Below are 25,519 nucleotides of genomic sequence, written 5' to 3'. Positions count from 1 at the left end.
AGGGCAAAAAAATGCACGTTTTTTAAAGCGGAGTTCCACCTGAAAAAAAAAAGTCAGCAGCTACAAAAACTGTAGCTGCTGACTTTTAAAATACAGCCACTCACCTGTCCCTCGGTCCAGCGGTCTCCTCACCACTGTTGGTTTCACCAGCCGTCTTCTCTCCCTGGCGCCGGCATCTTTAGTGTGGGCACTTGGCTGTGAAAGCTTGCTGCTTCACAGCCGGGTGCCCACTGCGCATGTGCTGCACTTTGTGAATGGCCCTGTAGTCTTCTGGGACCTGTCAAGTGTCCCAGAAGACTACGGGGAGGGAGGGGGAGAGTACAACTTCTGCTTCCAATCACCTATGCGATCGCAGTGGAAGTGGGAGCGGGTACCTGTCAAATTCGGGTATCGGCACCTCAAAGGTGCCAATCCTTAATGGGGAGCGGGGGACAAAGGCTTAAAGTGGAACTTCCCCTTTTGGGTGGAGCTCCGCTTTCAGGTGATCTTATTAAAGTGTTAGTAAACTCCTGTAGATAAAATGAATATCTCCTAACTGTGCACCATTTAGAAGATGCTCTCTCCTTTTTTTTTTTTTAGAAGCGGCACATGAGCTCTGAAGGAACGTACATAAGTACTGTGCTGTGGCTCGGGACTCTTGCACACATGCGTGGGAGTGACGTCATCACGGCCCGGCCTGTCAGACGGCCAGAGCTCGTGATTCCAGAAGTAAGACTGGTTGAAGATGGAAGCCTCTGCAGTGGTGACAGTGTGCCGCTGGGGGGCTTCGTTTTAAGGTACCTTTTACATAATGTGCTAGCATATTATGACATTCCCTTGCAGGGGCTTTTTTTTTTTTTTTTAAGTCTCTAGGGACCAAAACTGCACAGCTCTGCCCCAAACAAGCTCATGCACTTTTCTGAGGTTTGAGCCTCAAGTTTCAAGTGACACGATGCATAGGTGTGAATGGGTCCCTTCGGATACAATAGGAATCCCCCAAGTTGAGCGTGGAATATGCGGGTCTCCACCTCTCCTTTACCTATCATTCAGGCATGTGTCCCTGGATGGGACATGTCGGGTTTTGTTTTTTTTTTTTGGTGTTCATCATCGGATATACTTTGGGGGACATTTATTTTTTGTTTTTTTTGTAAAAAAAACTGTCTTGGTGTTTCTTTCTTTTTTTGGTGAATGAGTAGGGGTACTATGTGCCCCACACTCATTCACATGGGGGAGGGCCAGGATCTGGGACCCCCTTGTGAAACATAGGGACAAAGTGCCCCACGGCGCCCCATATGTTGAGGGCATGTGGCCTGGTATGGTTCGAGGGGGGGGGGGGGGCTCTTTTCCTGGCCTTCCGGGCTGCATAAGGGTCTGGAAAGGATTTTGGAGGGGACCCCTTCATGGTTTTTTGTTTTTTTTTATTTTGGCATGGGGTTCCCCTCAAAATCCATATCAGACCTGAAGGGCCTGGTAAGGATTGTGGGGACCCCCATGTTGTTTTTTTTATGTTGTTTACATTTTGCTGACAGCGGGGAATCCCACTGACAGCAGATGAGTTATGGTTGTTAAGGGCGCAGTGGCTGCCCACTCCTTAACAACCACAGCTAATCACAATGAATTGGATCATTTTCGTAAGAATCTGAAAATGACGTAATCTGAATTGAGGGATTGAACGAATACATTTGGGTTTTTTTTTTCGTTATAACATTATTCGGATTAGTTTCCGTTAGTTTCTTTGTCCATGCGGAAATACAGATGCCTCCAAATCTCCAAAAATGAAATTTTAGTCTGAAAAATGAATGCAAATGAACCGAATCGCACATGTCTACCTATCAGATCCCACCAAATGCACAAAAAACTCATGACTCTGCCCCAAAAGAGGTCATGTTCTTTTTTTGAGCTTTGAGCAACAGGACACTCAGGTGTGAATGAGTCCCATAGTATATAATGAGAATCATTATGTTGACCATTGGGTTGTTGCTAGAAAACAATTTTCCTCAATGTCGAAGTGAGGGTCTCCACCTATCAGATCCACCAATCAACTATTTCCCTGAGCTCCCGCCAAACGCATGATAAACTCATGACTCTGCCCCAAAGGAGCTCATGATCTTTCTTTAACTTCAAGTGACAAGCTTCAAAGGATTTCCACTTTGTATATCACAGAAACACAATTGAAATACATATATAGGAGGTGTTTCACCTGTCAAAGAACTGGTGTTGCTGTCTATTTAGTCCAGAGATTGATGCTGCCCTGCCAGACGGTAGAACCAGCATGGTGACCTGACTTTCCTCCTACTTCAATCAATTCAGCTAGATCACCTATCTGCTTCCAGTCCATGATGAGAGAGTGATTCTACCAGTAACACACTTCCAGTCTTCAGGGTGAAAATGCTACTAACCCTACTGTATAGAACAATGGAAATAAGACAGCATTACAGAATCCTCCTCCTCGCTTCTTCTTCACAGCATAGAGGGGTGTGACTCTGTTGTCCTAAAGATGGCCATTCACAGAGAAAATTTCGGTCAGTTCCAGATTGACCCACAGAAATTTGCTTTGCGGGTGACCCTGTCAGCACCCTCCTGCCTCCTGCATGTGCATGTCCTCAAACTGTCTGTATTCGGAGACACGCACCCACACCCACACAGAGCAGCGGCTGTGTAGCCACTGTGTCCCAATTGACATGAATTGGACGGCCTTCACAGGTATACATGGAACAGGACCTGTACATCCCATGCAGACAGCAATAAAACATTACATGAGTTCTAACCCTTCAACACTTTATCCAAAGCTAAATTGAAACATATTGTTCTAACCCTAAAGATATACTTTTAGGTAAAATTGTATTGACCACACTTAGGGGTGTGTTTATGAAACATTTATTAAGCTGTTCGTCCATCAAAAATGCACAATTTTGTGTCAACGGGGCAAAATCGAATGTTCTCTAGCTATATTCTCTGCAATCCTGAAAGTACTGGTATATGAGCCTTAGATGGCAGCGGGGAGCATAGTAAAGTGGTTCTAAAGCCTTAAAGTGTTACTAAACCCACAACAATAAAATCATTCTGTGTATGCAGTAAAGCATGCTGGTTATACTCACTGTGGAATCTAAGGAGTTAATCCTCTGCATTGTTTAAAAAGGCTGCTTGATCCTTTCTTCTCTGCCCCTCCTCTTGTTGAAATGACCACCTGATGCAGACCAAATTCGTAGTCACATGCACATGCTCAGTTTGGTGTGTATTGCTAGAGATATTTTTTTTTGTTCTTGGGAGAGTGCATGTGATTAGCACAGGGCCAATCAGCACTGTCAAGACAGAGGGTCAAGGGTTTCACATCCTCCTAGAGCAGAATGAAAACTCCTCCTACAAGCTTTAACCAGTGCTCTGCTGAAGTCACAAGACTGCTCTAACTGCTAATGAGAAAAGGTATTTAGCAGTTTATATTTACTAAAATAATTGCATTTCCATGTTGTGTGTACTGTTAGAGACCAGATATAGTGAATGCAGGGTCCGGGGTTTAGGTTTAGCAAGGCCGACCTGCCTGCTCTATGTCAATAGAGGCAGACAGGGCAGCTTGGGAGCAAGCCCACACAGGTGACTCAATGGAAAGCTGCTGAAGAGGCGGGGCCAGCAGGGGACCCCAGAAGAGGAGGATATGGGCCGCTCTGTGCAAAACCATTACACAGAGCAGGTAAGTATAGACATGTTTGTTATTTTAATTAAAAAAAAAAAAAAACACATTAAAAAACCCAAAAGGTTTAATATCACTATAAATTTCCAATTAGCAGCTTACCCCTGCCCTATAGCAAAAATACTGCTATAGGGTGGCAGTGGTGTGCAAAATCATGTATATATACACGTGATTTTGCATTTCCAGGTAGGAGGCGTGCGTGAGCCGCGAACGTGCTCTATCCGTGCCGCCATTGGCAGCCTCACCCGCTGATCATCATGTGTCACGGACGGGGGAGAGACCTGTATGTAAACAATACAAATCTCTCACCTGTAAGCTTCTGCACACTGCTTTGTATGCTATTGCATATCAAAACCATACAAAGCAGCGTACTTACAGTGTAAAGCACACACACAACACACAGTAAAACAGCACACAGTTAACCCTTTGATTGCCCCAGATGTTAAGCCCTTCATGCCCAGTGTCATTAGTACAGTGTCAGTGCTTTTTATTAGCACAGATCAGTGACAGTTAGTCAGTCTCCCCCAGTGTTAGAATGCCAGCCACAGTCCCGCTATAAGTCGCTGATCCAGTATTTATACCATTTGTAGTTGCTATACCTTTCACTTAAACCAATTAATTTACACATACTGGGATTTTGTTTTAGCAAAGACATGTAGCAGAATACATTTTGGCCTAAATTTATGACGAAATTTGATTTTTTAAATGTTTTCACTGGACATGTTTAATAGCAAAAAGTCCAAAATATTGTTTGTTTCTCAAAATTGACCATCTTTTTTTTTTTTTATAGTGCAAAAAATTAAAACCGCACAGGCGATCAAATCCCACCGAAAAAAGCTCTATTTGTGGGGGAAAAAGGACATCAGTTTAATTTGGTTGCAGTGTTGCATGACTGCGCAATTGTTAGTTAAAGTAACGCAGCGCCGTATCACACAAAAATGGCCTGGTCAGGAAGGGGGGTAAATCCTCTGGAGGGCAAGTAGTTAAACTTTTATTTAAAGCGATAGTAAAGTCGCTTAAAAAAAAACAAAAAACAAGTTAAAACCATCTATTGGTCATAATGCATTGTAGCCACTAAATGGAGCTGATGGTCTTAGGAACTATGTGTGCTCCATACTGCCATCTAATGGCTATAATGGGGTATTTTCACAGTCACACATTCAAACTGCAGAGAATATAGTGGGAAATACTTGATTTTGCCTTATTCACACAAAACAAATTTACAGGTAATTTTAATGGATAACGTTATGTTATTTTTTGGTGGGGCTCAGACACCATACTGTTTATCCTTTACTGATCTACATAGCAAAGTGCAAGACTGGGGCCTGCACACAGGGACACTATCCAGCAAGCTGCAAAATGAACTGCTGCATTTTTTTAGCTCCTTAGATTACCAGGTGTGCTCAATATTGCCTTCTAGCACAAGAAATGGCCCAAAACGTTACACCTGCTGTTTAGTCAATCATTTGCTTTTATCAAGCTGCCTATGGCCCAAACTATACTCTGTACTATGGCCACAGAAACCAATCAGCAGTGATCTCTTATCTGATAAACAGAGATAAGCAAAATCAATTTGCACAAATCTGAATATGACCAGCTTTGTGTAGATACATAATCTACAAACACTAGAGGATTATCTAGATCAACATAATAAAACAGTTATTACATTCTTGTTTCCCTCAATGTATTTTTAAAGGAAGACAATGCCCAAATCAGTACATTAGAGTGACATTCCCTTTTCCCAAAACATGCATGATACTTTTAATATAAAATATGAGGGAAAAAGAAAACGGTATTCTCCTTCCTCCTCCCACCACTCTTCACAGATAAAGGTTGTCCATCTCCCAAATGAAGAGCAGCAAATGAAGGGAAGTGACAGGTTATCTTTCCAGCTATGGATCTATACCATAGGATTTCAAAGCAAAATAGAACTATGCACAAGAAGTCACAGACCGCTTCCACCCAGAACAAAATGATTGGTTTAGGGTAGAGTCTCATTTAATGAAATGCGCAATTTGTGACTGTAAAGTGAGCACTAATTACAGTCATACCTCTTTGGTTAACTGGATCTTTGGCTACGTAAGCAACATAATCAGTGGTGTCCTAAAATAAAAATAAACATATTAAATATTATATAATGAAACATATATATTAAAAATAAATACAAACATTTCCTTGTGACTTTTCTGGTGTTCAGTTTTGTTAAAGCTGAACTCAAGGAAAAGAAAAAAATCCTCCCATGCAGTGGGGCTGCCCCTCCATTGTATGAGTTAAATGCTTGTTTAGGTCTTGGGGGCTGCAAAAAAAGCACTTTTACATACTAATCTTCCACTCAGCAGACTTTTCTCCCCTGTGCTCCAGCGGTCGATTGCCCTCTGATGTCATAAAGGCCAATGCAGAGGCTATTCCCCTACATTGGACATGAGGACATGGAGGGACAGTTCACCACTGGAGGGTAGGGAAGTAGAGCAGAATATAAGCTGCTGGGGAGCCTTCTGCATTGCAAATTTGGTATGTTCTCACTTGTCCATTCTTCTAATGCAGGGGTCTCCAAACTTTCTAAACAAAGTTTACTATCCTTCAGGCTGTATCTTCTGAGAGCAGAAAAGGTCCAAACGTCAGTTGGAAAAAACAATGCCCCATCTTTGGTGTCAGTGGGAGGAATTGTGCCCCAACATTGGTGTCAATGGGAGAAATCATGCCTCATCATTGGTGTCATTGGGTTTCCCATCTTTGGGTCTCATTGGGAGAAATTGTGTCCCCTTGGTGCCACAATGAAGTCCATTGCGACCATCTCCCAGGGACGATCAGGAATGGGCAGGGGCCTCAGCAACCCCCAGGCCTTGGCTTTGTCTCCCTTGTTCCGCAGACACACTGTGCACGACTTCACATAAGCTCTACAGTCATGATTCAGATTGGGCCACCAGAAGGATCGCTGGATTAGTTTCATTGTCTTACGGGCTCCAAAGTGTCCAGCCAGTTGATGGTCATGAAAAGCCCTAACACTTAAGACCTCACTTCTTGGGGTACAAAGATTTTTTCCTTGTGCCACAGAAGGCCATCCTTCCTTCTAAGCAAATTTTGTTCAGGTTCAGGGCATAGTGCAGAAGCTTGCTTGATCAAAGACTTTAGGCTGGGTTGGATCAGCAGAAGATTTTGGGCTGACAAAATGGTGTTGGGGGGGAGAAGGCTCCTCTGGGTGCGGGAAAGGGCATCTGCCTTCCCGTTCTTGGATCCTGGGCGGTAGGTTATGTGGAAGTTAAACCTGGAGAAGTATAAAGCCCATCTAGCCTGCCAAGGTCTTAGGCGCTTGGCGGACCTTAGATACTGCAGATTTTTATGATCTGTGAAAATCATAATTGGGTGGCTGGCTCCTTCCAAGAGATACCTCCGTTCTTCGAAGGCTATTTTAATCGCTAACAGTTCCCTATCTCCCACATCGTAGTTCCTCTCGGCTTGGCTCAGTTTTCTAGAACAAAAGGCTATTGGGTGAAGCAGAGCCTTTGGCCCCTGGCGCTGGGAGAGTATGGCTCCTGTAGCAACTTCAGATGCGTCTACCTCCAGGATGAAGGGGAGTGTTGAATCTGGATGCTGTAACACAGGAGCGGAGGTGAATTGATCTTTTAATTGCTCAAACGCTTTTTGAGCTTCCTGGCTCCAGCAAAATCGTGTATGCTGGCGGGTGAGTTGAGTAATAGGGGCAATGATTGTGGAAAAGCCCTTAATAAATTTCCAGTAAAAACTGGCAAAACCCACAAATCTTTGGACCCCTTTCCTGTCTGAAGGTGCAGGCCAATCCAGGATAGCAGATACTTTCTGAGGGTCCATGAAGATCCCCTCGGAAATTATGAGCCCCAGGAACTGAATGGACTGCTTCTCAAACTCACACTTCTCCGCCTTGGCGTACAAGCCATGCATCCTTAGAGTGTTTAGCACTTTCCTAACGTGATCACGATGGAGTTCCAGTGAGGTAGAGAAAATTAGGATATCGTCCAGGTAGACGATCAGAAAAAGGTCTAGGTATTCTCTAAAGGTGTCGTTCACAAAATGTTGGAACGTACAGTCAGGTCCATAAGTATTGGGAAATCAACACAATTCTAACATTTTTGGCTCTATACACCTCCACAATGGATTTGAAATGAAATGAACAAGATGTGCTTTAACTGCAGACTGTCTGCTTTAATTTGAGGGTATTTACATCCAAATCAGGTGAACGGTGTAGGAATTACAACAGTTTGCATATGTGCCTCCCACTTGTTAAGGGACCAAAAGTAATGGGACAGAATAATAATCATAAATCAAACTTTCACTTTTTAATACTTGGTTGCAAATCCTTTGCAGTCAATTACAGCCTGAAGTCTGGAACGCATAGACATCACCAGACGCTGGGTTTTATCCCTGGTGATGCTCTGCCAGGCCTCTACTGCAACTGTCTTCAGTTCCTGCTTGTTCTTGGGGCATTTTCCCTTCAGTTTTGTCTCCAGCAAGTGAAATGCATGCTCAATCGGATTCAGGTCAGGTGATTGACTTGGCCATTGCATAACATACCACTTCTTTCCCTTAAAAAACTCTTTGGTTGCTTTTGCAGTATGCTTTGGGTCATTGTCCATCTGCACTGTGAAGCAGCGTCCAATGAGTTGTGAAGCATTTGCCTGAATATGAGCAGATAATATTGCCCGAAACATTTCAGAATTCATCCTGCTGCTTTTGTCAGCAGTCACATCATCAATAAATACAAGAGAACCAGTTCCATTGGCAGCCATACATGCCCACGCCATGACACTTCCACCACCATGCTTCACTGATGAGGTGGTATGCTTAGGATCATGAGCAGTTCTTTTCCTTCTCCATACTCTTTTCTTCCCATCACTCTGGTACAAGTTGATCTTGGTCTCATCTGTCCAGAGGATGTTGTTCCAGAACTGTGAAGGCTTTTTTAGATGTCGTTTGGCAAACTCTAATCTGGCCTTCCTGTTTTTGAGGCTCACGAATGGTTTACATCTTGTGGTGAACCCTCTGTATTCACTCTGGTGAAGTCTTCTCTTGATTGTTGACTTTGACACACATACACCTACCTCCTGGAGAGTGTTCTTGATCTGGCCAACTGTTGTGAAGGGTGTTTTCTTCACCAGGGAAAGAATTCTTCGGTCATTCACCACAGTTGTTTTCCGTGGTCTTCCAGGTCTTTTGGTGTTGCTGAGCTCACCGGTGCGTTCCTTCTTTTTAAGAATGTTCCAAACAGTTGTTTTGGCCACGCCTAATGTTTTTGCTATCTCTCTGATGGGTTTGTTTTGTTTTTCAGCCTAATGATGGCTTGCTTCACTGATAAAGACAGCTCTTTGGATCTCATCTTGAAAGTTGACAGCAACAGATTCCAAAGGCAAATAGCACACTTGAAATGAACTCTGGACCTTTTATCTGCTCATTGTAATTGGGATAATGAGGGAATAACACACACCTGGCCATGGAACAGCTGAGAAGCCAATTGTCCCATTACTTTTGGTCCCTTAACAAGTGGGAGGCACATATGCAAACTGTTGTAGTTCCTACACCGTTCACCTGATTTGGATGTAAATACCCTCAAATTAAAGCAGACAGTCTGCAGTTAAATCACATCTTGTTTGTTTCATTTCAAATCCATTGTGGTGGTGTATAGAGCCAAAAATGTTAGAATTGTGTCGATGTCCCAATATTTAGGGACCTGACTGTAGCAGGGGCATTACATAGCCCAAACGGCATCACTAAATATTCAAACTGTCCGAAGCGTGTTCTGAAGGCGGTCTTCCACTCATCGCCCTCTCTTATACGGACTAAATTGTAGGCCCCCGTAATTCCAATTTAGTGAAGACTCGGGCTGTTCGAAATTTCTGAAATAACTCGGGCACCAGAGGAAGAGGATACCGTTTTTTATGGTAATTTTTTTAAGTTCCCTGTAGTCAATGCACGGTCTAAGAGACCGATTTTTTTTTTTCTACAAAGAAAATACCAGCCCTGGCAGGAGAGGAAGAGGGACGGATGAATCCTTTAGCGAGATTCTCGTCTAGATAGTGCCGGAGGGCTTCCAGTTCAAGCTCGGATAATGGGAAAATTCGCCCAAATGGTATTTCTGCTCCTGGGAGTAACTCAATTGGGCAATCGTAAGACCAATGAGAAGGCAATGTGCCGGCCTTCTTTTTATCAAACACATCGAGGAAGTCATGGTAGGTAGAGGGAACTAGTTGACTGGCCTCTGGTGAAGGTTGGACTGAGAGACATACGGAAGAATTGGTGGGTGTAGGGGCACCACAGTGTTGTATACAATATTCTGAAGAAAAGATGATTTCCTTCTTGGGCAAATTGATCTGTAGGTTGTGGGTTTGCAACCAGGGTATTCCTAGGATGGCTGGAAACATGGGGGATCTGATCACATCAAAACGAATAAACTCCTGATGGCCGGAGTCAGCGGTTGCAAGAATAGGAGTGGTTTCCTAGGTAACAGGTCCGGAACTCAGAGTAGTGCCATCTGCAAGTAAGACATCAAGTCTCTGTTTCTTAGGCAGAAGAGGGATGTGTAGGTCCTTGGCCAACTGGATGTCTAAGAAGCAGCTACAAGCTCCCGAGTCAACGACTGCCCGCAACTTGACGTCCCTTCCAGCCTCCTGCACAGACATGGGGAGAATGACATGGGTGGTCAAAGTCCCGGATAGCTGAAGGTACAAAGGATGAGGCTGGCTGGACTTACTTGGGCGTACTGGGCAGTTACGCAGGAAGTGGCCCGTGGCCCCACAGTAAAGACAGAGGTTGCCTTGCTGTCTGCGTAGCCTTTCTTCCAGAGTTAGGGCAGGTCGGAGAAGGCCGATTTGCATAGGTTCTACCTCCGAATTGTTGATGGGTTGCGGAGCAAGGGCAGGAGCTGTTGGCCCTGGAACTTTTGGCAGAACCCAAGTGGGCCAAAATGTCTGAATATGCTCAGCACGTCTTTCCTGTAGACGCCAATCCAACCAGGTAGCGAGCAGGATAAGGTTCTCCAAGGAGGAGGGTGCTTCCACCCTAGCTAACTCGTCCTTGAGGGACTCGGACAGGCCTAGGCGGAACTGGTATTTCAATGCTGTATCGTTCCAACTGGTGTCTGCAGACCATTTACGGAACTCCACTATGTAGTCCTCCACAGGCCAGCAGAAGTGGTGGCAGGAAACTGACTGGCAGGTGCGGCTACTGGGTTGGAACTGGCGGAGGGATGCTGGTTCGCGGAAGTAGAGAGAGAGTGAAGACACTCTTCTAGCTGGAATTATCCTTGCTGTAAATTTTTCACTGCTTGGGTAAGTGCTGTCATCTGTTGGCATAGGGCCTCTAGTGCGGAAGCGCCTCACTCGGCCTCGGACATACTGGCTGGATGATGCTATCATGTACCTGGTGATGGAGGCCAATGGAGAGAGGGCTTCCCTTGTGGCTAAGTTCCGGACTCCTCTGAGAGTGGAACAGCGGGAGTCAGGCCCAAAGTTGCACAGGTCGTCTGTAGGAGTGCTGGTTGGTAGTCCACTCAGAAGCACAGCTGGTGCACGGAGATAGGTCTGCAGACAGGAGGCGCCTGTGTGTGGTATGCAAGCCCTTCTGGGATTTGGATGTTTACTGGGTAGTCGGTTCAAGCCAAGGTCAGGTACCAGGTGGGAATCAGATCGGACGTGGTCAGATGGGAAAGCCGAGGTCATTCACAAAGGAGCGAGAGAGAGAGAGAGAGGGTATCCGTAAGCCAAGCTGAGGTCAGTTCAGGGGTAAATCAGAGTAGACAGATCCAGGAGCAAGCCGAGTCGGTAACAGGAAATCACAAGTCAGAACACAGGAACCAGGAACAGGGCACGGGGAGCTACAGATCATCCAGCAACCAGAGAAAGTGATGAGCCTCCTTATGAAGGCCGTCTGGCACCAGACTGAGGCTGATGTGTACTTCTGCGGCCATGTAGAGTATTGGCAGAAGTGCCAGATCTTCCAGAACTCCTGCCGTGGACAGGACCCTGACACGGTCTGGCTTTTTTAGATGTTTTTTGGCAAAGTCTAATCTAGCTTTTCTATTCTTCAGGCTTATGAATGGTTTGCACCTTGTGGTGAACCCTCTGTATTTGCTCTTGTGAAGTCTTCTCTTTATTGTAGACTTTGACAATGATACGCCGACCTCCTGGAGAATGTCCTTTACTTGTCTGGATGTTGTGAATGGGTTTTTCTTTACCTGCAATCATCCACCACTGTTGTCTTCCGTGGATGTCCACGCCTTTTTATGTTGCTGAGCTCACCAGTGCGTTCTTCTTTCCTCAGAATGTACCAAACTGTTGATTTGGCCACTTCTAATGTTGCTGCTATCTCTCTGATGGATTTGGTTTTTTTTTGAAGCCTTACAATGGCCTGTTTCACTTGCATGGACAGCTCCTTTGAACGCATGATGTAGGTTCACAGCAATAGATTCCAAATGCAAATACCACACTTAGAATCACCTCCAGACCTTTTACCTGCTTAATTGATGAAGAAATAAGGAAGTAGTAGCCCACACCTGGCCATGAAACAGCTTTTGATTCTATTGTCCAATTACTTTTGGTCCCTTGAAAAAAGAGGGATGGCTAATCTTAAGAGATGTAATTCCTAAACCCTTCCTCCAATTTGGATGTACATACCCTCAAAATAAGAGGGTGCACTTTCAGCCCATAACCATTATATAATTATAGCTTGAATATGTTTTGGTAAATACCTGAAAAAAACTAAAATTCTGCCTGTGTCCAAATATATATGGACCTAACTGTATATGCTAGGATATATTTGACAGGTCATTATTTTAAAGGAAACAAGAGGATGAAAATATGTAAACTGCCATGTCATTGCTGATTTCGCTCTGAAAATACTAGTTACCTGGTTTTTACATTGATTTAAAGTTTCTTTCTGAGCTAGAATAAGTATGCAACAGGTGAAGTCAGAATTCCTGACTTGCTAATTTATTCCAAGCTGGGTTAGTGACTCATAAAGCATTGAAGTCATTGGATTAGTGTGACAGCCAAGCAACTAGCATTTTTATAGGAAGATGTCAGCAGCAGCAAAGGAAACCTGTCATAAGAGAAATACAGACGTGGTCATTCCTAACATTCTGAAAATGCTATTTGCCTGGTACTGCTTTCAATTCTTTCTCAGTTACTGAAACTAGACAACCAGCTTGGCATATTTAGAAGAAAGTCAGAACCTGCAACTTCATCTCTCATCACAGGTTTTAAGTAAACCAAATCCAGATGAAGAAATTGTATACTTACAGGATCACCGCCAGAGGCAAATGATATTGACTGCATATGATGGTTAGCAACTATCTACAAAACAAAAAAATAACAATATTAATATTAATAATGGAGTGCTAATTACAAATAGTGCCCATAGACTTTGAAGTAAAAATATCTACAACTGTTTAAATTGTATGTAAACATTAACACCATATTTATCTTATTTGCTTCTTTTTGGTCTGTTAAATATACAGCTGAAAGTGTTTTATTAGATCTGTTTGACAAGTGCAAAAAAAAAAATAGCTGTTCGTCCAGCCAGAAATCTTGTGAGCTTATAAATTTCTGTACTCTCTGTACTGTTATCAGTTAGCATTGTTCCCTGCTATCTCTGGCCTACAACGTACACCCCCTGTTATTGGAGAGGAGAGGGAGGTGTTATGTAGTTCTAACACACCACTGCTCAGCAGGGTTGTCACTCTTAGACAGGAAGTGAGTTAATGATAGGATTACCAGGTTAAAATAAAGGAAAAAGTGTGACAAAAGTAAGCTAATGCAGCCACCTCATTTAAGGGCCAGTAAGTTGCAACAGGGCTCAGATACGCTAAAAATGATACGTTCACCTTTGTGAACATGTTAAATGTTACATCTGTATTTAGGGTGTAACATGTAAAAATGTCAGCATGCACCCCCTCTCGCCCCACCTCACCCTGTGACCATGGGCTGGGGATCTTCTCCCCCCACCCGCTGTCACAATTCAAAAAGAGCACTGCCATGTGGGGTTCCATCCACATGGCTGTGGCATTAGTTCATTCATTCGTTCACTGAGTTCGGTGAACGAATGATCCACAAGTACCTTCATCTATTGCAGCTAACAGCTTGTAGTTCTCAATGAACTACGAGGGCGCTGAAAATTGCTCTGGTAGTTCATTGATCTTCCAGCCATTCAGTAGCTGCCTGCCTGTATAGGAGGTACGGGCAGACAGCTACACAGACAGTCTGCAGGAGCCTGACATTGTACCTGCGATTATGCTTTAGAGGCTCCTAAAAAAATAAAAATAAAAAATAAAATAATATTAAATGCACATTTTTATACCTGCAAAAAGAGTTCATTTATTTATTTTTAAAGGTGAACTTATTCTTTAAGAGTCCCCAACCTTGATGCAAACAGTACTTTCCTCACCAATTTTAGTAAAATGCAGCTATTTCATACACAGATAAAGCATTAAGATTTGGGTAAGGTGTTATAATGGGCATTTGTCTCTATATTTATAGTGGGTTATAAGATGTGGGGTGAAGCTTTGTTCTGCTCAGGGAATCAGGTGCAACAGATAACAGATATAAGGCTAACTAGATTATAAAAGCAAGTTTGTACCTCTCTTTACATATCTTTATGTAATGTATTCTTAAATATTTGCATTTTGTAGTGATGAAGGTCTATAGCTCTGGGCTGATGTTGCATCATGAAGGAATATTTACCGTAAGTCCTTTGATAGCCTAAGGTCATTAAAGGTCCATCAGTCAAGATATTGAAACAATCCCTTCTCTGTGCTAAGAGTATAAAGGAGACAAGTCTGCAGTCTGTCTGTCTGGATAACCATGTGATGAAAAGTCATTTAGGTCAGCAGGACTCCATGCTATGTCTTTTTTGTTGGTCACTGTTTATTGAAGTAATATTATTGTAAGACTTGGGCAGTGGCCTACCATTATTCTGTTGTGTCTGTATTATATCTGGCAAACCTATGGGATTTAACCATATGTCCAGAGATCATACTATATAGTACATTTATAGATCTACAATCAATAAGCTAGGGTGATGGTGGATCGGCACCAATGCACATCCAATTTACCGAGATGTTTATTAAAACTATGTCTTTATACTGTAAAACATCGCTACAGAAGAACATTTGAAGTAATTTTCAAGTCTCAGGGAACCCTTGCACAAACCTATTTATCAGTGGTCAGTGGAAAAAATGTCCCCCTTACATTGGTAGTCAGAATGGAGTTATTTACTAAAACTGCATGGTGCAAAATCTGGTGCAACTCTGCATAGAAACCAATCATCTTTGGCTACCATGCACAGCTGCACCAGATTCTGAGTGCACCAGTTTTAGTAAATCAACCCCCAAAGTCTCCCATACCCTCATTGGCTTCATACAGCTGGATCTGCCCAGTGGAACTGACCCAGAACTATGCAGACACCATCAAATGGGAGGTCTGTCTGCCATAGCTCAAGGAACCTCTAGCAACCTCTGGAGGAATTCTAGGGCTCCACAAGACCCTAGTTGAGAATGGCTGCCTGAAAGTGTAGGTTCACCCTTATGAAGGGTTTCCTTTATGCCCTTATGCAATTCTGTGTTCAATGAATACTACATACCAGAGCTTCTCTTGTTGTAATGATGGTCAGCTGAGCTCAGCTAGAGAAGGAGACCATGCACATAGTTTTGTACGACCTGGAGCGGAGTTGGGATGCACTAAGTATGGTCACAGTTTGAAAGGCAATTACTAGGAGGCACATTATTATGATATTCAGCCCATCCTGCAAATGGCAGGATGAAGGGGAATAAGGGGCCAGCCTCTTTTTTGGAGATGCCCCCCAATACCTGCATCTGTGTGGGGGGGCCTTCACCATTTACAACAGGAGGAGCGTTAGTATGTACTACTATTCATTAGATACAAAGTTGCATAGGGGAATTTTTGGAAGATCTTCATGAAGGAGAATGTACACTTTAAAGTAATTCTAAAGGCTAGACATTTGTTACCTTTATGTATTCCCTGCATGTCCCACTAATTGTATCACCCCCTCACCTATCTCGAACCAGCACTGTGCCTGTCTGCAGTGGCACTGTTCTCTCTTTCTCTCTCCTCACAGGCTCAGAGAAAGCAGCAAGAGGCAATGGCTTCTGGTACTTTCAATCAAATGCTCTGTGGAGGGAGCGGGGTGTGGGGCTGAGCCACACTGTGCGTGTCTCACACACAGCCCAACTCAGGAGTGAGCACACAGGAGTGCCACCATAGGCAGCAGAGAAGAGGAGAAGCCAAGAGCACTGGCAGGGGACCCCAAGATAGGAAGTTATGGGCTGCTCTGCAAAACCATTTACCACATACTGTTTGATAATCAAGTGTCCAAAAGCCTAGTTGTCATGTGCTTTTTAGGCATTTAAAAGAGTTTGGCAGCGATCATAGGACCAAAAGCTTGGGTTTTTGATCACATGGTCAGCACAGGAGATGGAATTTTCTCCAGGAAAGGTAAGTATTTCAGCCATTTTGCAGCTTTGCTCATGCAGGACAAACCTGCAACATATATATATGTGTGTGTGTATATATATATATATATATATATATATATATATATATAATCTCTTCAGCTGCTGGGGGAAAAAAGGAAAATGCTGTGTAAGCTGCGAGTCACCTGAGTGATAGCTTATACAATGGCATAGACTGAGTGTGTGACAGTGTTGATTGGTTCGGAACATGGAGTGCATCACATGCTCCTCCAAAAAGAGAAGTACCAAGTATGTCCTTCGGTGCAGTGTCCTCCGGGGAGGAAAGTAAAGGTAAGGTAAGCATATGCTGGGGCGGGGTTGAAGGATTAAAGTAAATTTGTTCTAAATGGCAAAACACTGAAATCTGAGTGTAGGTCTGGTTTATTGAAAGCTCCTGTTAATATATATCTTGATAATATACAGTCAGGTCCATAAATATTAGGACATCGACACAATTCTAACATTTTTGGCTCTATACACCACCACAATGGATTTGAAATGAAACAAACAAGATGTGCTTTAACTGCAGAATGTCAGCTTTAATTTGAGGGTATTTACATCCAAATCAGGTGAACGGTGTAGGAATTACAACAGTTTGCATATGTGCCTCCCACTTGTTAAGGGACCAAAAGTAATGGGACAGAATAATAATCATAAATCAAACTTTCACTTTTTAATACTTGCTTGCAAATCCTTTGCAGTCAATTACATCCTTAAGTCTGGAACGCAATAGACATCACCAGACGCTGGGTTTCATCCCTGGTGATGCTCTGCCAGGCCTCTACTGCAACTGTCTTCAGTTCCTGCTTGTTCTTGGGGCATTTTCCCTTCAGTTTTGTCTTCAGCAAGTGAAATGTATGCTCAATCGGATTCAGGTCAGGTGATTGACTTGGCTACTGCATAACATACCACTTCTTTCCCTTAAAAAACTCTTTGGTTGCTTTTGCAGTATGCTTTGGGTCATTGTCCATCTGCACTGTGAAGCGGCGTCCAATGAGTTCTGAAGCATTTGGCTGAATATGAGCAGATAATATTGCCCAAAACACTTCAGAATTCATCCTGCTGCTTTTGTCAGCAGTCACATCATCAATAAATACAAGAGAACCAGTTCCATTGGCAGCCATACCTGCCCACGCCATGACACTACCACCACCATGCTTCACTGATGAGGTGGTATGCTTAGGATCATGAGCAGTTCCTTTCCTTCTCCATACTCTTCTCTTCCCATCACTCTGGTACAAGTTGATCTTGGTCTCATCTGTCCATAGGATGTTGTTCCAGAACTGTGAAGGCCTTTTTAGATGTCATTTGGCAAACTCTAATCTGGCCTTCCTGTTTTTGAGGCTCACCAATGGTTTACATCTTGTGGTGAACCCTCTGTATTCACTCTGGTGAAGTCTTCTCTTGACTGTTGACTTTGACACACATACACCTACCTCCTGGAGAGTGTTCTTGATCTGGCCAACTGTTGTGAAGGGTGTTTTGTTCACCAGGGAAAGAATTCCTCGGTCATCCACCACAGTTGTTTTCCGTGGTCTTTCAGGTCTTTTGGTGTTGCTGAGCTCACCGGTGCGTTCCTTCTTTTTAAGAATGTTCCAAACAGTTGTTTTGGCCACGCCTAATGTTTTTGCTATCTCTCTGATGGGTTTGTTTTGTTTTTTCAGCCTAATGATGGCTTGCTTCACTGATAGTGACAGCTCTTTGGATCTCATCTTGAGAGTTGACAGCAACAGATTCCAAATGCAAATAGCACACTTGAAATGAACTCTGGACCTTTTATCTGCTCATTGTAATTGGGATAATGAGGTAATAACACACACCTGGCCATGGAACAGCTGAGAAGCCAATTGTCCCATTACTTTTGGTCCCTTAACAAGTGGGAGGCACATATACAAACTGTTGTAATTCCTACACCGTTCACCTGATTTGGATGTAAATACCCTCAAATTAAAGCAGACAGTCTGCAGTTAAAGCACATCTTGTTTGTTTCATTTCAAATCCATTGTGGTGGTATATAAAGCCAAAAATGTTAGAATTGTGTCAATGTCCCAATATTTGTGGACCTGACTGTATATAATATTTGGAATATATAGAATATTGAGTATATTTTACTGCATATGTCTCCAGGTTGTCTTCCCTTGAACACACCTTCTGAGTGTCAATATCTGTCAGGGTAAGGCTGTTTGTGGAGATGGTCAACTTGACATTGATCCCTGAAAACTGGAGGTTGCTCTTTCCCAGAACAGAAGACAGAAATTTCAGAGGAGGCTGAAGGAAGAGAAAAAATTATCAGTTATTATCTCAAAGCTTCTAACAATACCCTTTATATGCATTTTATGAAACTATTTGAAATATCCATTGTCTAAATGGATGTCTGGATGGATGAATCATAATAGAGAAACCATGATAACCTTCACATGGACACTTTGACTAAAACCTGCATCCGACTGGTTGCTAAATATAAGCCATTGATAGACAAAAGTAGCTAAAATAATATGCTTGTACTTCCATTCTTTAACTGAGCAGATTCAGTGAATAATGCTTATGTGCTATTTCCTGTGGAATATCTCATTTTAACAGAGGAAAAGTACTATATAACAGGACAAATGAAGTGACATGTTTATATAACAGTATAAAAAACATAAAATATTGTTTTTTTTAAAAAGTGTCCTTAAGAATTGTCTTTCTGCCCCCAAACCATCAACACAAATCATACTTTCACTCCCCAACTGCCATTTTCCATTGACATTTTTCTAATATATTTGTGAAGCATAAAAGAAAGTTATAATTACAAACATATTTGCATATGAAGTCTGTTGTTGTGATATATGGGTTATTAGTGACAAATCCAAGCACCTTTTAGGGACTAGAGCGGCCATTCTCTATCAAGGTTCCATGGGTTCCTTCAAAGGTTGCTAGGGGCTCCTTGAGCCATATCTAACACCAATGCTCATTTTCACTGTTTGTAAGGGTGGAATTCTGACCATCACTGTCAAAGGGGGCCTTTGTCCCACTGACTACCATTATAAGAGGCATTCTTCCCCTTGACTTCCATTGAATTAATTTTAGCAGGGGTTACTTCACTAAAAATTATTTTAAGGGTTCCAAAATGTAAAATAGTGGACAAAGGCTGGATTAGTGCTTCTAAGAGAAGTTTATTGCAAACCAAGAGGGTTTTGGTGAGCTTAGCAAACATATTCCAAGCAATAGGCAGTAGCATCATACTGAACTCAAACTACAGTCTAAATATATCCCCCAGTACCACCACCAATAAAAGCTGATCCCCAGGAATTCAACCACTTTCTAAAATGTGCTGGCTTTATAAGTGTTAAGTCCAACAAGGTGCATGCCATCTCATTAATTTACATTTTTCCTGAGTACTGGCAGTACACCTATCTATATATTTCCGACGCTGGACCTTAGAGTCTCAGCTTCTGCATCTACAGCAACCTGGTTTTAGCAGTTCTGCCCTTCCTCCTTCTTGCCCAGTTAGACAAAGCTTTGTATTATGTGAATTCCATCACAAAATACAAAGCCTCCTGTGAATGGACAGCAAAAGGTAGGGGTGGGCAGAGATTCTGCTGTGTGAGAAATCAGCATCGCTCCAGTCAGAGCGCTGGAAGTATAGTGGTAGCTGTACTCCTGGCCCTCAGTAAACAGTAAATTGTTAATTAAAAAGATACATCCAGGAGGTATAATGTACCTTGTTGGATTTAATCCACAGTAAGGCAGCACATTTTAGAAAGTGTCTGAATTCACAGAGTTCAGCTTTAACAGTTAATTTAAGAGGAAGACATACTAACGTATGTATTGTAAAAATAATATTTTCTTGCATCAAGTGCTAAAATCAACTGCCACGCTGTTCCTTAAAGGTCACCTGTCATTGTTTTATGTACTTCAACAGTACACAGTTTCTTAATGCTGCATAGTTGTCACTGCATGTATGCAAAGGAAGCTGGAATCTGTGAGTTGGTCTTATGCAACTTCAAGTCCAAACACAAGAACTAATGGAGCACTAGACTCAGATTTTCTAAGGATCACTAATATTGTGAATGGGCACACTGGCTCTGGTTCAGCAACATTCCACAAAATGGGGACTGCCCCCAGGAACATGGAAAGGACCCAGAGCAGAGAAACCACATATATACAAGTCAATGAGCGTGCCAAACGTTCAAGAGTCCTTTGCTGAATTCACTAACACTGACTTAACCTGCCCTCTTGAAATTGTTCCGAGCTGGAAAAAACAGTGCAGATTTATTAGGTATCTGATTACCTGAGTCATATTAAGCACAGTCAAAAGTTTTGGCCCTGATGAAAGGGGAGTGTATTTGGCCCTCAAAATGAGTTGGCTTCATGAATCAATTATATCATAAAAATACCTTCAATTCCTGGATGAGTTTGTTTTGCTCTCTCATTTGGCTATATGTCATGCAACTTCTAGGGCAATGACACTGCTGGTAGAGAAGCTGAATGTACTCCACTACACCGCAAGACTGGACTGCATTCAAATGTGCAGTGCCTTAGGTGATGGGTACTCGGGGGGGATTAATCAAATTTGTAGCAGACAGATTCTAGAGCAGTTGTGCATGGCAACCAATCAGCTTCTATCTTCAGCTTGTTCAGTTAAGCTTTGAAGATGAAAGATAGAAGCCGATTGGCTGCCATACACATTTGCTCCAGATTCTGGCTGCTCCAGCTTTGATTAATACCTCTCTATGTATCTTCATATATAGTACTTTAAGATGACTAAATTATGGCTACATGATGGCTGGGTATTTTTGAAACAAAACTGCCACCCATTTTGAACTTTTCCTACCTATGGGAAGGGAACGTGTTTACTGACCACCTCCTTATTTAGTCACAGAGCCAATGAAGCCTAAAGCAGGACATAGATGGGCTTTTTTTTTTCATTTAGCTTGCAGGCTGAATGGAAAAAAAAACAGATTCCTACATCTATGCAAGCAAGGTGGATTGAGGAATCCCCCTGCCAGAACATAGTATTCTGACAGCAGGATTCTCTGTTGTCAGAATACACTGATCAGTGGCTTGAGCATCTGATCGACAAAAGTCTTCCAACATTCCCGTTCAACAGAAGTCGATCTAATGATCACACTTGGAGTGACACCCATCCAAGAAACTAGGGTGTAGTTGTCCTTGGGACACAAAGCTACACACAGCAATACAAATATAAAGGCTGATTTACAATAGGGTTCCCCCAGAGGTTGCTAAAGATTCCCTGAGCTGTGCCTAACTGGTCTTCCAACAGATAATTCCTACACAGTTTTGGATCCAATGCCACTTGGTAGAGCTATCAACATGACTTCAATTATCTTTTTCATTGTCTGTAAAGGTAGCATTTTGGCCAACACTGCAATAGGGGCATTCTCTCCACTGATCACCACTGCAAGGGCCATTATTTCCACTGACCCCCAATGAAAAAATTTTAGCAGGAATTCTCTGACACCCGATAATTATTTAAAGGGTTTCCCTGGGCAAAAGGGTTGTGAACGGCTGGTCTATGTCTTATCCATTTTATTTAAAATGTGTCATGGCAGGAAGTGAAATGAAATCCATAAGTAGTGAGGGAAAATCTAGACAACAGGGTTACAGATGACAATAAAAACCTTTAGAGGTTTAGACAAGAGGAGCAAACAGAAGATGCTTTTTTGGCCAACAAAGGTGCCTACTCGTACACAAATTTTAAAGCTGAATTCCAGCTATGGCTATCTTTCTACAGTTTTAATGGTCCAGCTTGGGCCAATGTAAGTATGTACAGTATGTGCCGTACATGAAATATTCCCCTGGATGATGGAAATCACTGTAATAGGCACTGCCACTACAGTGATCACTGCTAGCTTCTGGGCCCTGTACCGAGTGACTGCCCTTCTGCTTAGTGAACACAAGAGGTAGCTTACTTGCCAGAGATGCCATTCAGAGAACACTTTGTATTTTGTCAACAAATACAAAGCATTTTATGGTTAGATGAGATAGAGAGGTGGGACTGTGACATATCAATCTCCACATTGTCCAATCAGGCTTTGCTTTGAGAAAACATGTATAAATACATCAGTGGTTCATATAGTGAACTCGGTGTAGAGCTATTCACTCTGAGGTCATCACAGAGGACAAGGGGGCACTCTTTACGTCTGGAGGAAAAGAGATTTAATCTCCAAACATGGAAAGGTTTCTTCACAGTGAGAGCTGTGAAAATGTGGAATAGACTCCCTCAAGAGTTGGTTCTGGCGAGCTCAGTGGATTGCTTTAAAAAAGTCCTGGATTCTTTCTTAGATACACAGAATATAACTGGATACTAACATTTATAGGTAAAGTTGATCCAGGGAATATCCGATTGCCTCTCGGGGGATCAGGAAGGAATTTTTTTCCCAGCAGGTGCAAATTGGATCATGCTTTGCTGGGGTTTTTTTTGCGTTCCTCTGGATCAACTGTGGGTATAGGATTATAACTTTTTTTTTTTTTATGTGGTTGAACTGGATGGACTTTTGTCTTTTTTCAGCTGGACTAACTATGTAACTGTGTAAAATGATTTGCTCTGAAAGGTCCGCATACTGAGAGAGAGCAATCTCTTGTGGGTAGCCTCCAGGAAGGCAGCCGCTCTGCATGGGACCCAGAAGTCAGCGGCTGTAGAAGATGTGCCCGCTACAGTGATTTCCAGCTTCCAGGGGGATCTTCCAGATATGGCACATGCATGCAAAAATAGCCATATCTGGAATTAAGCTTTAAAGAAAATGGGATTTCTGTATGGAAAAATTAATAATGTACAGTTGTCTACTAATTGTGAAGGGTTAAATATTCTAAGCAAACAAATCCGGCAGATGGTATATGCTCCCAATACATATGCTGAGTGAATTGTAAGCAAAATATGAAAAATCTCTACATAAAAGAAACCTTTTTCAACCTTCTCAGTTATGCATAATACTCCACAATGTTACCACTATTTGATGGCGGAGTTCTGACATATTTTCCATATAGAGCATATTCTGTGATATGAAACATTCCAGTTTTTTATCCTCCCATAAGGATGTCTGTTTACTAACTTCTACATAAATTGGAGGCTGCTTATGAAACCAGACACATTTTTTTCGGATGGTGAATTATATGGTACTTTGTTAATTGTAAGACTGCGTATTTCGCTATACAATTTCTTCCATCACTCCAGTCATACAGAGGATAATTCCGCTAAAATCACATGAAACAAAAGAGCTTTTGAATCCCACTGACAGATCACATGATTAAATTATTAAGTTATCATGTTTCATTTTTTACTGGAAATAGGAAAACTTGGAAGTTGACCCTTGCAGACTCTACTTGTTCTAGAATCTCAAGCATAAATGTAGGATTTGCAATTTGTGCTATTGATAATTCTGTTGTCTCTACTTATTTCACTTGAAAATTCTTTATTTTTGTTGGCCTCTTTGTGCTGCATCTAACCCATACAAAATCCTAAAGAGAGAATTTATGAGAAAAAGTAATATTTGTAAAATTTAGGAAGTACTATAGATCTATGCCACAAATAGACATAATGGGCAGGATATTCCACTTTAACATAAAATATGCCTTAGTAAATGTACAAATGTTCAAAGTTAGTAGTACTTAGTCACATTTAGTTGGACTTGTTCTACAATGTTGAAAACATTTCTTAGCTTATCCAAGCTAAGAAACGTCAATTCTAACCAGTGTCAGGAACATACTCCTGTATTTATATCTAACCATCATGGGATGTGTCAAAGCAGAGGTTAATTGCCCAAGAAAAGAACATGTGCCTTTACACATTCCATGGTGATTGGATTGAGGTATCTGTGCTACCTTTGTGGATATAAATGCTGAGGTATCTTCTTAACACTCAGAACTGAAGAAGTTGTTTGAATAAGCAACAAAACATCTTCAGCAGTAGAATTGCTAGACCCTGACACCTAGAGCTAGTGTTGAGCTAAGGTTTGGGCCAAACCTACAGTCACATGATAGGAGACCGCTGACCCAATCAGCAAAGGGAATTCTCCATTCCACAGCTTCACAAAACAAAGGTGCAGCAATGCTGGTGACATTATTGGCCTAATATGGCAACATGGATAGTTTTGGACACAGCCATTGACCAAGAACTATGACAAGGTAAGGTAAACTTCCCTAAATGAGAATTAAAAAGGTCTGTCTTATAAAGCTGGTGCATAGAGCATTGATGATGAGCAATGAAGTTCAAATTTCAGTTTTCTGTAACGATGAAATGTCATATTGCTCTATGCCGTATTAAATAAGCCTAATTCTATGTTTTTTTTTATTATGCTGAGATAACATCTGTAATACTATTATATTTTTATAGTTTGCTACATTTTAAATATTATACTATATTTACCTTTCGTTTTCTTGCAGCTCCTGTGGCACAGGGCACAGCTTCACAAAGGCGGCTTATTGCTTCCCTGTAGACATATTAAAACAGCAATTTAGCTTAGATCAGGATTAAGATATTCAGCATAATAAAATATATTAGTATCACAGGCTTTAAGGACCAGTTCACTCAAAAATGATATTTCAGTTATAGGTAGTGTCTAATGGAGTGGGTTCCCCCACCTTACTATGTTGTTTGAGGATTTGGGCAGGAAGTCATCCTTAATATTGTTACTGCCATTTTTCTTGCACACCTTAGGGCAGTGATGGCGAACCTATGGCATGCATGCCTGAGCTGGCACGCAGAGCCATCTCAGTGGGTACACCAGGAAGAAGAGGAAGATGAGTGCACACGGACCGCACACACTGACCGGCCATCCAGATCGTGTTCACACTCCCCTTTGAACTACATTTCCCACATGTCTCTGTAGCCAGGGTGGGCGTGGACGAGAGGAAGCGGCTCCCACACGTCTCTGGCGTCAGGGGTGACGTATCCGGGGATGGGCGTGGACGAGAGGAAGCAGCTCCCACACTGCTCTGGTGTCACGGGTGACATACCCGGGGATGGACGTGGATGACAGGAAGCAGCTCCCACACTGCTCTAGGGCCAGTGGTGACGTGTCTAGCGTGGATGAAAGTAAACAGCTCCCACACTACTCCGGGGCCAGGGGCAACATGCTCAGTATGGATGGAAATGAGCTGGCGGGTTGGAAGCCATACCAACCCTGCAGAGGCGAGATTACCTGCTTCCCAACCGTGCTATAGCCGAAAGCAGGCTGCAGTGTGGTTGTCTAGTTCTGGGAAGGCTTCCGTGGACGTCCTCATGGAACACACCCCCTGTGCACCCCCAGGGGTGTGCACCCAATGCTGTCAGTGATAAGGTTGTGTTGCAGTTTGGGCATTCGGGCTCAAAATGGTTCACCATCACTGCTCTAGGAGAAGATTGTCCTCTAATCTCT

The 25,519-nt window shown here is 42.5% G+C and overlaps 1 protein-coding gene and 1 long non-coding RNA gene across 2 annotated transcripts in view; one reads left to right on the top strand and one right to left on the bottom strand.

The window, feature by feature from the left end:
- The window catches only part of SHC4 (SHC adaptor protein 4), a 125,079-nt gene that overhangs the window by 34,100 nt on the left and 65,460 nt on the right, over positions 1–25,519 (bottom strand). Inside the window, exons 3-6 of the mRNA XM_089670324.1 lie at positions 24,529–24,592; positions 18,309–18,428; positions 12,934–12,987; positions 5,719–5,770 (exon numbers count right to left, since the gene is read on the bottom strand). Of these exons, the coding sequence (XP_089526450.1) occupies positions 5,719–5,770; positions 12,934–12,987; positions 18,309–18,428; positions 24,529–24,592 (290 nt within the window). The remainder of the gene's footprint in view (positions 1–5,718; positions 5,771–12,933; positions 12,988–18,308; positions 18,429–24,528; positions 24,593–25,519) is intronic.
- Positions 586–25,519, top strand: part of LOC149468343 (uncharacterized) — a 91,783-nt gene continuing 66,849 nt past the window's right edge. The window contains exon 1 of the long non-coding RNA XR_016311752.1: positions 586–776. This is a non-coding gene — a long non-coding RNA (uncharacterized LOC149468343). The remainder of the gene's footprint in view (positions 777–25,519) is intronic.

The sequence above is a fragment of the Staurois parvus genome, unplaced genomic scaffold (assembly GCF_062004578.1).
Source record: "Staurois parvus isolate SC_StPar_1 unplaced genomic scaffold, SC_StPar_1.0 ptg000089l, whole genome shotgun sequence".
NCBI lineage: Eukaryota > Metazoa > Chordata > Amphibia > Anura > Ranidae > Staurois > Staurois parvus.
This window is presented reverse-complemented; position numbering and strand designations above follow the sequence as displayed.